The sequence below is a fragment of the Podarcis raffonei genome, chromosome 12, assembly GCF_027172205.1.
Source record: "Podarcis raffonei isolate rPodRaf1 chromosome 12, rPodRaf1.pri, whole genome shotgun sequence".
NCBI lineage: Eukaryota > Metazoa > Chordata > Lepidosauria > Squamata > Lacertidae > Podarcis > Podarcis raffonei.
In genome coordinates this window covers 52945701-52961589 of record NC_070613.1, presented here as the reverse complement: position 1 = coordinate 52961589, position 15889 = coordinate 52945701, and the positions used below count along the sequence as shown (strand labels likewise).

Genomic DNA, 15889 nt, shown 5'->3' with positions numbered 1-15889 from the left:
CCTGTGGAACGCCCTCCCATCAGATGTCAAAGAGATAAATAATTACCTGACATTCAGAAGACATCTTAAGGCAGCCCTGTTCAGGGAAGTTTTTAATATGTAACGCTGTACTGTTTTTTGTTGAATGGTTTATTTAAATGTAAAGGTTCATCATTGTTGCACCCGATGTGTATGTCTTTAAGGGGCCAGAGCAAGGGCCAGAGTAAGATAACGAGGCCCAGCTTTACAGCTGTGAAACGTAGCAGGTGCTGCTGAGTTGTATTTGATTAAGGTGTGTGAGCATTTGGGTGTAGTATATAAGGAGCAGCACCTAGCTCTCCCATTACCCTGGGGGATGGGTTGGTGGTTGGGTCTGGTTTGGTTGTTAATGTACTTAGTGTAAAAGGAGTTTTTGTTTTTCTTATTAAAACCTTGTTTAAGTTATTTTTGAGTCCTTTCTTTTTAATGCATGGTCTCCCCAGCAAGCTCTCTGCAGCGTCACCATACTGCAAACAGCCAACACCTTTGGTTATGGGCCCAGCTGCTGAGTGGATGACTGCATATTTTTGGACTCTGAGAAAGGTTTGAAAACTCCTTCTCCTGTTAGCGTAGTTCTGTGGGTCTGGAAGAGTTCCAGAATGGTTGACCGGGTTCCTGAAGCTGAGAAGGCTCTGGTCTTCCCACAGCTAACAGATGAGAACTATAGTTTATGGTCTTTTCGGGTGGAGGCGCTTTTGACCTCTAGAGAAGTATGGACCTATGTAACTGATGACCCTCCTGACCCTGTGACTAATGCTTGGTCGAAAGGAGATGCAAAAGCCAGGGCGATAATTAATTTGGCAGTCAGCGACCAGCAAGTAGTCTATATAAGAAATAAGAAAACTGCCAAAGAAATGTGGGACAGTCTTGCAGCAGTGCATGTTAGAAAAGAGTCAGCATCTGCATTGACGTTTTTCAAGCAGTTGTACCAGACGAAATTGCAGCCTGGTGGTGATTTGGCAGCACACTTGAGACGTCTGGAGGCAATACGCGGCGAATTAATTCGAAGGGACATGGAGATACCTGATATTCAGTATGTTTTTATCATTCTTTGTTCCCTTAACGAGGACTTTGATGGAATAGCTAGCCAGATATCTGCTGTTCCACCAGCACAATTAACTGTGGAAGGGGTAACGGCAAGATTAATGGGCGAGTTGGACAGAAGGGAGGCTTGTGCCATAAGCACTCCTATTTCCAGAAGTAATGAGGAACGCCATATGCAAACTTGTGGTGATACAACTGCATTTAAAGCTGCAAAGCGTTGTTGGTTCTGCAATAAGCAAGGACATTTTGCAAAGGACTGCAGATCCAAAAGAAAGCAAAGTACTCCCAAGTCTGTTTCTGTTCGTCAGTCACGGTCGTCAGCCCAGCAGCCGACATCGTATAGTAGAGACAGAAACGAGCCGCAAGTTTTCCATGCTAGGACAACAGATCGTAAAAGACTTAAACGTGCCAAGTGGAAGTCTTTTGTTGTGGACTCAGGAGCATCTCAGCATATTTGCAACGATCGAAGCTTGTTTATTTCTTTCGAAGAGGAAATTGGTAATGTACATTTAGCCAATTCACAAGTCTTGCAGTCGCTTGGCAGGGGTACTGTTAAACTTGACTCTTTAAACATTACAATAGCGAACTGCATTTACTGCCCGTCAGTGGACAATTTATTGTCAGTAAGGTGCTTTGCTCGTCAAGGCATAACTGTGCGTTTCTTAAAGTCAATGTGTGAGTTTTTCGATGGGAACAAACGTCTATTATATGCCCGGGAATCTGATGGTTTATATAGACTGTATTTTCGCACCTACTCCCAATCGCCTATAAATTGCAGAGCAGCACAGTCAAGCCAGGGGTTCAGGAATGTAAGGCCACATTCCGGGTGTGTCCATGAGGCGCACAGAATTCTTGGACACCTGAATTTTGCTGATGTAATTAAGACAAAGAATATTGTTAATGGCCTCAACTTAAAACCATGTAAATTCTTTATGCAATGTCTATCCTGTTGCAAGAATAAGATTAAGGTTGCACGCAAGGGTAGGTGCTCAGATAGGAAAGTAACTGAGCCATTTGAGCGTGTACATTGTGATTTAGTTGGGCCACTCCCACCATCATTAGGAGGTTCTAAGTACTGGCTTACTCTGATAGACCAGTATAGTAGATATTGTTGGACATATGCAATAGCTGAGAAGTCCCAAGCATTTGAGAAGTACAAAGTTTTTTGCAACTGGGTAAAAACGCACTTTAACAAACCAATTAAGAACCTGTTTTCTGACCGGGGCGGGGAATTTGTTTCTGAGGATTTTGAGAATTTCCTGGAAGCGCAGGGGACTACTCATGAGTTATCTTGCCCCCGAAGTCCTTGGCAAAATGGGCTTGTTGAAGTTGTGCAGCGTGACCTATAGGCAGGGGTTAAAACTTATCTGCACGATGCTAATCTGCCCAAAGACTTTTGGGCTGAAGCGCTTAATGCGTTTTGTTATGTTAGAAATCGCAGTTATCATTCTGGTTTAGATGTCACCCCCTATGAGAAGCTGTTTAAAAAACGCCCTAATCTGAAATACCTACGCATTTGGGGTTCAGATGTAATAATGCATTATCCCACTAAGCAGAAATTGGGTGAACGTAGTGTCCAGGGAAAATTAATGGGCTACCAGCAGGGGGCGTACAGAATTTACATACCAGCAACTGGCAAATTTCATATTACCAGAAGCATGATACAAACTGTAAATTGGAATGGAGTTGCTGTCTTCCAAGATACTGATGGTATAGATAATACTGAGGAAGAAGAGGAAGAAGCAGCAGCAGCAGGAAATGGTGCTTCTGAATTAACGAAAAAAGACAAAAAGTCTGTTGAATCTGATTTGTTTGATGATTTAAAGTTAAAGGGACCAGAGGGGAGGTTAGATTCTCTTGAGTTTTCTGACCGTGAGTTTAGCCTACAGGCATCTCTTCAATCTGACAATGATTTACAACCTGAAACTAGTGGTTCACTTAGTCCCATTAAGTCTGAGGAGTCTGACTCTCCTTCCGGACTGAGACGTTCAGATAGAAAGAGGCAGAAGCCACAACGATTTGCAGATGAACATTTTAATACTGTGTATGCCAATAAGGCAGTTTTTGAGCCAAAAAGCTACAATGATGTTCAGAAATTACCTAAGCAACAAGCTGCAAATTGGTATAAAGCTATGAACTCTGAGATAGCTTCTTTAAAAGAGCATAACACTTGGTCTCTTGTACCACAAACCCCAGATATGAGACTTATTGATTCAAAATGGGTTTATAGAATTAAAATGAATGACAAAAATGAAGTTGTAAGGTACAAAGCAAGACTAGTTGCTAGGGGTTTTCAACAAATTCCAGGCGAAGATTATGATTTGTGTTATTCACCAAGCGTAAAATATGAAACAGTTAAGCTTTTGTTAAAAGATGCATCACAACGTGGACATTCTGTTTATCACCTAGATATAAAAACTGCATATTTGTTTGCAGATTTAAAAGAACAAATTTTTATGCGTGTTCCTGAAGGCATAGACGCCGCTGAAGGTTTGGTATGCAAATTAAACAAATCCCTTTATGGTCTGCACCAAAGTGGAAGGAATTGGCACCAAACTTTAGCAAAAGAATTGCTGGATATTGGTTTTTCACAAGGAAAGGCAGACAACTGTGTGTTTATAAAGGAAAGGGCAAACTCTGTAACAAAAATATGTGTGTATGTAGATGACGTGCTAATTTCTACAAAAACTAAACAGGAATATGATCTGGTAGTATCACAGTTACAGAAGAAATTTGATGTGGTGGAATTAGGCATAGCTAAAAATTACTTATCCATGCAAATTGAGAAAGGCAAAAATGGATCTTTTCTGGTTCATCAAACTGCAAAAATTGATGATCTTGTTGAAATCCTATGTTTAGAAAATGCAAATGGGAAGGAAACGCCTATGGTGTGTGGTTTCACCTTTACAGGTGAAGATAAGCCATTTCCTAACAAAACTTTGTATCGTTCTGCTATAGGCAAGCTAAATTTCATTCAAAGAATCTCAAGACCAGATATAACTTATGCTTTTCACTTTCTGGCAAAATTTGTGGAAAAGCCTACTACACAATGTTTCTCTGCTCTTAAGAGAGTGGTAATGTACCTTAAACACACCAAACATTATAGGTTGCAGTTTACAACATGTATTGACAAAGGTTTTGAAATTTTCTGCGATGCATCTCATGCAGTGGAACAAAATAATTGCAGGGGTGTGTCTGGTATGGTGTTTTGTTATAACGGTTGTCCATTTGAATGGAAGTCCCAGACACAAACCATTATTTGTCTCTCCACAACAGAGAGTGAATTATGTGCATGCGTTCAGGCCACTCGTGATGTAGAATGGTATCTGCAAGTATTTGCAGACCTACAGATGCAAGTAACACTACCAGTAAAAGTTTACCTTGATTCCCAGAGCGGACTTGCTATCCTGTGTTCAGAGACCAATACCCAGCGCACTAGAGTCTTAAGGTTACGTTTACAGTTTGTAAAGAAACTAATTGCTGACGAAATGATTGTATTTGAATATGTTCCAGGTGACAATCAAATTGCGGACATTTTTACTAAAGCACTTCCAAAGGTTACACATGAAAGACATGTACAAAGTATGCTTTATGTTTTTGTTCCACAATGATGAACCGCAGGGGAAATGTTGAATGGTTTATTTAAATGTAAAGGTTCATCATTGTTGCACCCGATGTGTATGTCTTTAAGGGGCCAGAGCAAGGGCCAGAGTAAGATAACGAGGCCCAGCTTTACAGCTGTGAAACGTAGCAGGTGCTGCTGAGTTGTATTTGATTAAGGTGTGTGAGCATTTGGGTGTAGTATATAAGGAGCAGCACCTAGCTCTCCCATTACCCTGGGGGATGGGTTGGTGGTTGGGTCTGGTTTGGTTGTTAATGTACTTAGTGTAAAAGGAGTTTTTGTTTTTCTTATTAAAACCTTGTTTAAGTTATTTTTGAGTCCTTTCTTTTTAATGCATGGTCTCCCCAGCAAGCTCTCTGCAGCGTCACCATACTGCAAACAGCCAACATTTTTAACACTGATTGGGAGCCGCCCAGAGTGGCTGGGGAAACTCAGCCAGATGGGCGGGGTATAAATAATAAATTATTATTATTATTATTATTATTATTATTATTATTATTACTAAATCATTTGGATTTGGATATGGCTAACTCATATCCAGGACGTGGGTGGCGCTGTGGGTTAAACCACACAGCCTAGGACTTGCTGATCAGAAGGTCAGCGGTTCGAATCTCTGCGACGGGGTGAGCTCCCGTTGCTCGGTCCCTGCTCCTGCCAACCTAGCAGTTTGAAAGCATGTCAAAGTGCAAGTAGATAAATCGGTACCGCTCCGGCGGGAAGGTAAACGGCATTTCTGTGTGCTGCTCTGGTTTGCCAGAAACGGCTTAGTCATGCTGGCCACATGACCCGGAAGCTGTACGCCGGCTCCCTCGGCCAGTAAAGTGAGATGAGCGCTGCAACCCCAGAGTCGGCCACGACTGGACCTTATGGTCAGGGGTCCCTTTACCTTTTAACTCATATCCAGTGTGGTATCACTATGACTTTCCTGTGACTCAGTATCGTGGAACTTTGCTACCATTTGGATGATTGACTCACATGTGTTGCTAGGTTCAAGCCCATGGGGGCAGCAGCACTCCCCCCCCCCAATCTGGTCCATGGCTAATGGCATGAATGGTACCGTAAAACCTCAGCAATCCCATGTCATTCAGTCTTCCAAATGTTATTAGGACAGTGTGCATTTAACCACAGGGAAGAGACAACTGTATCACTTAAGAGAATGTATGAGCCAGAACAAAGATACTGTAGTCTGTTTGTGCATCATCACAGAACGAATTCAGATTATTGATTCAAGTTGTGCAGGACTTGCTCTAAAAATAGACATGGTATATTTTGTCTGGTTATGGGAATAGGCTATGTATTTGTAGATCTGGGATGCGGAAGATCATATCTGTTAATATGCCTCCTCTAACAGCACTTTGATGATCTCTGATCTCTGAAACCCAATGTTTGAACTGCAGACCGGAATGCATCATCAAAAGGAAAGTGTCTTTTAGTAGATCCTGAAAATTACATCACTAAATGGGTGGCTGGCTTCACTGCCTGTGAATCTAAAAACTGTTACGAATTACTGCAGGAAAAAAATGGTTAGCTGTAAAGGGGAGGTTTTTTGTACTTGATTGCGTAAATTGTATTGATTGAACTTTTTTTAATCTTGTATTGTGGGAAGGGTATCAATACATTTCAATATTACATACTTGGTTGTATTTAGATATTATGATCACTCATAACCCTACAAACAGGACTGAACCTGTTCTGTGTACCCAATCTTCCTTTCCGTTGATTGGGATTTTTTCTCCTGATGATAAATTTCTGTCCCTGAGAGCTGGTTTTGGTGAATGCTTCACACACTTAGTGCTTGCAGTACTTTTGTCATTACAGTGCCCATGCCGACCCACCCCTTTCTGATTTTAAGACCAGATTAGCATTTTTATTTTATTCTATTCAATACAAGGTGGTCTTTTCCAAGCAGGAGGAGCACCAGGTGGGCTGCTAGGTCTCAGCACTGAAAAATGTGCCGCAATTTATGAAACAATGACCTTGACAGAATGAAATGTTCCTTTTTTCATTCTCAACTGCCTTGTCTCAAAGGTGGAGGGAACTAGGTGATTGAGCTGAGCAAAGGGGTAAAGATGGAAGAATGATAATAAATAAATGTCTATAGTAACTGGGTGCTGTACAGGAATCCTTTTGCTTTTAACCCACAGGGCCCTGTACCCAAAGCTTACAATCTAATTAAAAGAAGTAATAAAGTGACTTCAGCCCTTTTGAAAGAAATACCCCAGATCTCTTTGCAATGCACAAGGGTAGCCAACATGGAAGCTGGGAATTGTAGCGCCAATATCTGGAGATCATCACATTGGGTACCCCTGAGCCAAGAGCTGAAGCCGGGATCCTCTGAGACACCTTTTCACAAACAGCATCTCCAGTTCCAGGGATTCCATGAAGAAAGTTGTATTGGCAGGCAAGCACACACACACACACACACACACAACATGGGAGTTCCATGAAGCTGCACTCCTGCACTCCTTGAGCAATTGTCTTGGGACTTCCTTCCTTCCTTCCTTCCTTCCTTCCTTCCTTCCTTCCTTCCTTCCTTCTCCATGCTTTCCAGGGGTTAAATCAGGAGTGACCAGCAGGGCAATGCTTGCAGGATCCATTGCTGCTGGTTATTGAGAGGGAGAGCCGAGTGGGAATCCTGACATGGTGCAGGCACATAAGTGGAGCCAATCCGCTGCTCTCGTTGCTTGCCTCAACCCTCCCCTTCTAGGTAACCAGCAGTGACATGTGGCACTAGGAAGCCAGAGAACAGCAATGCTGTGCCATCCATTCAAGCGCTCACCATGGGAAAACATTGCGCTCCTCTTGGCTCTTTCATTGAGTTGCAACCTGGTGGTAAGAGTTAAATATGATGCTCCTTTGATGCAGGAGAGATAAGAACTCTCTCTGATTTACGGTAAATACACCTCAATGAAAGGAAATGCCAAAAACAGTGCAGAAAATAATGCAACTATTTACTCTAACACTTGCAGACTAAAATGATAGCAAGCACCACTCAGATATGCTCGTGTGATTTCTGTCCCTCACCTCAGACCAAAATGCGACTTGTGAAAATTTCTGCTCTCATTTCTGATGGAATACTCTGACATCTCTAATGAAGAGCACGTGTCAATAGTTTTGTTGCACTCCAGTTTCACATGCTTGCGAGCAAAAGCCTGATCTGAGCCTCTACTCATGGTTGCATTTTAAAGTGGGGCAGGGTGAAAAATAAACGTGTGTGTGTTTCATACTTTTTATACCACTTGATTGTGATGAAACCTCAAGGCTGTTTACAAAGCCGCACTTGAGAATCTATATCTGAGTACAGAATGTCAAGTGAGAATTGACCCCGGTCCATTGGAAAAAGACTTTGTCTTGGTGGTAGGGTACTGTGAATAAACTTTACAAATAGATCGAAATGCCTCAGTAATTACACTTTTTTTGACCAGGGTTATAGACTTGTGTGAGTCTGTTGCAGCAAAATCAATGAAGAATCTTGCCTCATCTTAAAGACCAGATTTTTACAAAAGCTTTCATAGACAAGTCCATTTCATCAGATGCATACAATGTTATTCTCAACACACAAGTTCAGAGGAAAACAATTTAAACAGTTTTTAATAATAATGCTTAAGATTTGGGCATCTTTTAGTAAAGGAATCCTATGGAACATGCTTTGAAAATTTTAACCTGGAGGAAAAGTGCTGCTTCAGAAAGTCACTTGCTTCATTCAATGGAAGCCTTTACTCCAAAGCAATGTCTGTGTAGCTAAACTGATCGGTCCGTGGCTACTTTCAGCGACTGGAGGTGAAGCAAATTTTCTCATTGGTCAGCTGTTCCCACCTTTTGCCAATACTTGTTTAGGAATGGTTCATTTGTTGGTAATTAGCTGTCCGTTTCGCAGTTACTTGGTCACTAGTTGATTTTACCCTTTTCTCTAAAAGGATGCCTCTAGATCTAAAACAGTTTTACACAGTGGCGTCGCCTCTCATCCACGATTGCTCGCTCGCTTAGGCAGGCTGCCTGCACTCAGGCAGATTCTCTTGGAGGTGCATTAGTGCAATTGCTTGACTCTGTTCCACATTAATTGAAGCAGGCCTTTCCCCCACCCCCTTTGGATTATTCTCTGCCTCTGTACTACTCTAGTTTGGTGTGCTTTTGTGTACGAAGAGGGAAAGAATGAGAGAAAGGGAAAGAGAGAGAGAGAAAGAAAGAGAGACAGACGTTGGTCAGGCTTCTGCTGACAGATGACTTTTCCTCAGTTGCCGGTTTCCTTGCCTGTCAGTAAAGTGGCTGGTAAGTGGAAGAACCCGAGAAGGGGAGGGCATTTGTGGGTGGGTGTGAGAGAGAAGGAGAGAGAGAGAAATTCGGCACTGCAAGGAATGAGGGCTGCCTTTCATAGCACAGAGGGGAGACGCAGAGTGAGTCCAGCGAATGGCAAGGCGGATAACTGGGAGCTGTACATCTGCCAGTACTATAAGGCCTCCCATTCAGGCAGCTTAATTGTCCGCAAGGCTTCCCTCACCCCCTCCCTCGCCCCTGATAAAGATCCTTCAGCTGGTATTACTGATTGTATCCTTGGCTTATTGTGTAAAAATAAAAAATAAAAATCTGTGGGTTGCCTTCAATCTGGAGATCAGCCTCTAATCCCTTCCATCACTCTGAGGAACATGGCATGCCACCGCAGCTGCCCCCCGGAGCACACCTGAAATTTTTTGCTCCTTGTGTGGAAGCCAGGGGTGTGCGTGGCAAAGGGGGAGCATTTGGAGGCAGGGGGAAAATATGGTTGCTGCTCCTGGTCAGTGTTAAGCCAAAAAAAGAAAAAGGAAATTGGAGCGTGTGCATGTTTCGGGGGACGCATCCATTCTCTCTGAGCTTTGACCAAAGTGAAAACCTAGAGCTATGGAGTCTCCAACGAAGGAAATTGAAGAATTTGAGAGCAACTCTTTGAAATACCTGCAACCGGAACAAATAGAGAAGATATGGCTTCGCCTCAGAGGACTGTAAGTAACACTTTATATTTTGTCTTTCCCTACTCTCTCTCTCTCTTGTTTTTATGGCAATGATTTAGACATCTGTTCTTTTCCACATACTTTTTAGTCCAGTCCAAGGACAAACTACACCTGCTTACTGCATATCCACCAACTTCCAGCCACTTACAGGGGTAAAAGAAACCCACGGTCTTTTCTCTGAATATGCTGAAATTGCATGTTACAGTAAAGTAATGCCATTTATGTCAGCACAAACGCAACAATGTTTTCATATGCAAGTGGGCATAAAAAAACACAGCCACACCTCTGTCATATTAAAACTAAGCCTATACCCAGTTCTGTTTACCTCTGTGTTTGTTTGTACATTCCTCCCTCCCTCTCCCAAAAGCAGCTTGAACAAATGTGGAGGAACTTGGAAAACACAGTTGAAATTCACTTTTTAACGGCAGGAAACTCATGTCTATTTTTGTTAAATGCTTGTGATTCAGCATGCGTTTATTTACTTGAACTTTTGGAGTGGGCATGATTTTTGCCGTATTTTTTTTGCTGTCCTAGCAGCATGACAGAGGAAAGGTGAGGTACGCAAAAGGTGAGGTTTGAAATGCATATATATGTATTTATCTGGATCTCTTGTTTCTAAGTGTGTGTGTGTGTGTGTGTGTGTGTGTGGCAATGAAATTATTATTAGAAACTTTAATTCTGCAACCCTAGACACACTTAGCTGTAAGTCCCACTGAACTCAGTAGGGGTTACTTCTGAGTAGGCATGCATGGGATTGTGCTGTAAATCTGTTTAATGGCAACAGAGTATTTGCTTTATTCCTTTTCTGATCAAGCCTACATAGAGTGTTAGCATGTTAAGCTGCATCTGTCCAGATGTTCAGAACAGAATATTTTCTCTCTCATCATCTTAACAAAGCAGACTGTGATTTCACTAGGGAGAGATGTTGGGCATGAGGGGAATATATCGGGAAAAGTAATCTCAGCCCCCTCCCCCCTCCCCCGAAGAATCCCAGCTTAAAACTTGAAGCTTTCTTTCTGCAAGTTGTTGGCGTGTTGTCGTTTTCTTTAACCTGGTGATATCACGTTTTATAAGAAATTATTCTGAACGTGTTGTGCTTGCCTTGGACCAGAAATGAATATATATCACTGTTCCAGGAAGTCTGTTTTGTGAAGAAATGCAGTCAAGCCTGATGACAGCTGTTGTGTAGCAGTTCCAAACAGACTAGCTCTACAAAAACAACAACCCCAAACCTTTATTTTTCAATCTCTCTGCTGGTTATATGTACATCTCTGATTATCTAAAAATTCTGTGCAAGAGTTAGACTATCCCTCATGGTCAGATATGATTAAGGGTTTTGGTCAATAGCATAATTTCACGACAATCTACTCTGTAATAATCACTGGTGCAATTCTGCCCATACTTAGGGAGCAAAGCAAATTCAGAAGGACCTTGTTGTATTCAATTCAATGGCATCATCTTGCAAAGTGATGCTGTAGCCAGAACCCTGCTGGGGTGTGTGTCTATGGAGTATGTGTCACAATGGTGCTGTCCTTCTTTAGATAGTGTCAGGATGAACACCCAAGTGCAAAAGACAGCACACTTAAAAAGTACCCGCCCCCCTTTGACCTCTCAAAACCGCCCAGAAAGTACAATTTCCCTCTTGCTTTCAAAACTAGCATGACTGAAATGTGTTTTTTCTTCTTTGTTAATTGTGCTTTTTGGTGGTGGCTTGGATATGGGACTTGACACTTTGTAAACATAGTCTGCTGGCTGAGGTTCGGGCAATAGGCATTTCACATTTTATTTTATTTTCCTTTCCGATTCCCCCATGAGTAATTTGAAGGCAGAGGCTTTCAATCTCTTAAAAGCAAATGGATACACTTACAAAAAGACTGGTCCCTCAAAAGATCAAGCAGGATATTCCAGAAGGGCGCATAGTTCCATGCAAATAAATGTCTTCATCCACCGGCAGGGTGGTAATAATTTCATCATCAGATTGTACCTCTGCATTGCAACTGCACAGGAAGTGAAACAGAACACTACTGTATACCAAGACACCAATGGCAAAGGGATATTAGCTTAGTAGTAGTAGTATTTTCTTACTGTGATCTTAGTAAAAACTTAGTGCACAAACCAAACCGAGTCGAAACACGATTATTTCAAGCCTGCCTCTAATAGGATCTTAACTCTATTTTGCCGTGCACCAGTGTAAAATACTTGCATGTATAGCCTAAGAATTGAGTACTGTGGTGTCAAGGCTTGAGGATGGCCTGGAGAAGACAATGAAGAGTTGCATTTTTTGGGGGGGGGGGGTGCTGAGTATTGACAAGAAGACATCATTGGCTAGGATCCAAACGCCCATGCGCAGAGTTCCATACACAGTGTCCCTCTTTTATGGCACTGTTTCCCAAGGCAGCCCATTACCTACCCTATAAAGTTGCTCGTGAAGGTCAGGGATTCTCCAGAGTAGAATTCAGTGCACAATTGCAAAGAAAAACTGGCAGCTTCTCCTTTGCACCTGTGCCTTTTCCTGCCCCCAGGACTATTTGGCCAGGAGGCCAGCACTTATGGGTCCCTCTGCCCTTTACAACTCTGCTACGGGAGCCACATGGATCCATCCTATAGTCTGGCTCCAGCCGTGTGGAAGGGGACATCTGTATGTGTCTTTCCCACAGTATTGGCAACCTGCCTACAGGGAGGGTAATAATTCTAGGGGAAAGACAAGGGGATGGGCCAGGCCTATGTCATTCCAGGCTAGAGCCATGCCATGGAATGAACTTATGGAACGTAAGAACATAAGTCTTTCTGGATTACAGCAATGTTCAGTGCAACATATGGCTACGATGCAGTGTCCAACCAAATGCCTATGGGAAACACACAAGCAGGATATGACCCCGTAGTGGCTCTTGTGGTGAGGCTGTAACACGTAAAAGGGACCTGCGCTAAGTGCTTTCAAAGGATTGATTCTAATAGATTTTCCCTCAACAGGGAAATGCACATGGTTGGATTGTGGGGCGGGCGGGCGGGAAAATCCATTTAGATTTTGTAAGAAGGACATGCTAGCTTCCTGCCTGTCCCTGCTTACATTTTCTTCCTGGAAAATCGCGCTCTTTTCATCCTTTGCGTTTCACATTCATATTGCTGCACGTGTGAACCTCTGCATAGAAAAAGGTTTTGTCAGACGGGCTCTTAGTGAAGAGATCAGGCCTTACGGAGGCGTTTTGCTGCCTTACCAAGATCTTGCCGGAACCCTGAAGCTGCTGCAGCCGCTTCCGCTCGCTTCTCTGGCAGTGGCGCTGAGCTCCCTCAGAAGTGCCCCAAGGATTCTGCCACCCGAGGCGGCTGCCTCAATCTACCTCGTGGATGGGCAAACAGTGGACGTGAGCCTTCTCTCTTTAAAAGGACGAGTGGAAGGAAGAGAGGGCAGGGTGCCCATAAAGGTAAAGGTAAAAGGACCCCTGACCATTAGGTCCAGTTGTGGCCGACTCTGGGGCTGCGGCGCTCATCTCGCTTTATTGGCCGAGGGAGCCGGCGTACAGCTTCCGGGTCATGTGGCCAACATGACTAAGCCGCTTCTGGCAAACCAGAGCAGTGCACGGAAACGCCATTTACCTTCCCGCTGGAGTGGTACCTATTTATCTACTTGCACTTTGACGTGCTTTCGAGCTGCTAGGTTGGCAGGAGCTGGGACCAAGCAACGGGAGCTGACCCTGTCGCGGGGATTCGAACCGCCGACCTTCTGATCGGCAAGTCCTAGGCTCTGTGGTTTAACCCACATCGCCGTTGTATAAAAGAAGAGTGTTCAACAGGCACAGCTTATCTGGACCAAGGATATGCCAAGCCACACGTGAAAATTCCCTCTGCCACATAACCCTTATTGGTGTAGAAGCCCTTCCCTCTACTGTACTGGATCATGTGACTAACCAGCCAATCAGTGTGCAGCAAAGAGTGGCGGCGGCTGCTTCTGTCACTTAGTGAGCTGGTCAAAAGAAGGGGTTGCTGCTGCCATGTGGCTACTGCCCCCCCCAAATCACACTGAACCCCAAAACAGGGCCCATCCATGTATATGAGGCCAGTGGGGGCATGGAGCAGGGGGGAGGCAAAAGGATGAACACACTGACTCCATCCTCTACTGCAATGTACAGCCTCTGGATCCTGTCTCGGAAGAGTACAGCTGCTGTTTTATCAGATGGGAGCTTGTCAGAATGTACATGCAACAAGGAAGATAAGGAGGGTTCCTTTTCACAAGGTGTAAGTACACAGTAGTGAGTTATTGCTTGGTCAGTGGTTGACTGCAATCAGTTTCTGATCACAGAAATAAGCACAGATTCTTCAACCCCAATCCATCTCCTGGACATTGAACAATCGCATTCTTCTGCCAAAACTCTATCATCATTAGTGGTGCCATATGTGGAGAGCAGGAAGCAAAAACAGCACCAAGGCCAGACGTGCCTGGAGGACAAAGAGAAAATTGAGGCAGGCATTCGCTGATGACTCAAGCAGCGAGCCATTTCAACGAATGAGCAAGCGCAGCTCCTCTATTTATGCCACCCGTGCTCAGAGACAGGCTGGTGTGCGAGAGGCAATGTTTGCTGGTTTTCAAAATGTGTAGATCCCCTTCCTCTCAAGGTACTCAAGGTGGTGTGTGAGTGTGTGTAGTTCATATAACACCGGTCTTGAAAGACCCACATTGGCTCCCAATACGTTTCCGAGCACAATTCAAAGTATTGGTGCTGACCTTTAAAGCCCTAAATGGCCTTGGTCCAGCATACCTGAAGGAGCGTCTCCATCCCCATCATTCTGCCCGGACACTGAGGTCCAGCGCCGAGGGCCTTCTGGCGGTTCCCTCACTGCGAGAAGCCAAGTTACAGGGAACCAGGCAGAGGGCCTTCTCGGTAGTGGCGCCCTCCCTGTGGAACGCCCTCCCACCAGATGTCAAAGAGAACAACAACTACCAGACTTTTAGAAGACATCTGAAGGCAGCCCTGTTTAGGGAGGCTTTTAATGTTTGATATGGTACAGTATTTTAATATTTTTTTTGGGAAGCCGCCCAGAGTGGCTGGGGAAGCCCAGCCAGATGGGTGGGGTATAAATAAATTATTATTATTATTATTATTATTATTATTATTATTATTATTATTATTCAGTGTGATGCAATATATGGGAAAGGCTGGGCAAAAGAATACATGGCAAGAACATAGGAAGCTACCTTATAACAGTTCATATCCATTGGCCCATCTCAACACAATGACTGGTTTTGGCCCTTCAGACAGAAGCGTTTCCCAATTCTAGTTGGAAATGCCAGAGACAAGCTTTCCCAGCCAGATAAATGGGTCTTTACCACAGGTGCCCACTTGTTAAGGTTTTATTTTAAATGTATTTGTTGTATTTGTGTTTTTAATTATGTAAATCATGGTGGTTTAAAATGAAATGTGATTAAACGTAATAATAGAATCTGGGGCCCTTCAAGCGGACCATAAATTTTGTGGGAAATAGCACACACAGGACATTAAAGAAACATTCTGAAATAATGCTGCTGTTTCCATTCTTAAGCCCCCTCCCAGTTTTCAGGCTATTGATAGTAGAAGAGCATAGGCTTAATTTTTGCAAGTGAGATACAGTAAACATTGAGTAATGACCTCTGGAGCTTTGCGTGTCTGCGTGATAATCAGCATAATATTAACACGGTAACTAACTGTTCCTTCCTGGAAATTAACATAAGGTTATGAAATTTCAGCAATTCTGGAACAGAAGTGCCTTGTGAGAATTCTACCATTCCTCTTGTGTTGCAAAGCATCTGGGCATCTCATAGATCTTTATATAGTGGTGACGTGTGAACATTTTACCACTCCCCTAGATGGATATTCAGTGCATTGATTTTCACAACTCAGAAAGATACATCATGGTACCCTTGGGTACAACAAAATAGTTTTAAAAGCCCCCAGGTCCCGGATCCTAAACAATTGCATCAGCATGTTGGCTCATAGCGCCAGTGTTACATCATGGTTTAATACTGGTAAATCACTTAGTTTTCCCATTAGGATCTTTAAGATGAGAGTTTTTTCTCTTTTTAGTGAAGAGTGCCACATATCACTAGAAAGAAACCGCCCGCCCCCCCTTAGCTGAAGGGACTGATTTTTATAAGTCAACTGTCCCTGGACTGGTCCCCATGTCTCATAAAGCACTATCCTTATTTTGCCTTTGTGGGATCTGTTGGAGAGAACTTTTAAAATTAGTT

The 15889-nt window shown here is 43.3% G+C and overlaps 1 protein-coding gene across 4 annotated transcripts in view; it reads left to right on the top strand.

Moving 5' to 3' along the window:
- Positions 1-15889, top strand: part of PDE1C (phosphodiesterase 1C) — a 286306-nt gene that overhangs the window by 101728 nt on the left and 168689 nt on the right. The window contains exon 1 of one of the 4 annotated variants that reach the window (XM_053359755.1): positions 8735-9660. The exons of 2 other annotated variants lie outside the window; for them this stretch is intronic. In XM_053359755.1, the coding sequence (XP_053215730.1) occupies positions 9560-9660 (101 nt within the window). In that variant the 5' untranslated portion in view covers positions 8735-9559. Of the gene's footprint in view, positions 1-8734; positions 9661-15889 lie in introns of those variants that run through there. One more of the 4 variants, XM_053359754.1, reaches the window with a different exon arrangement.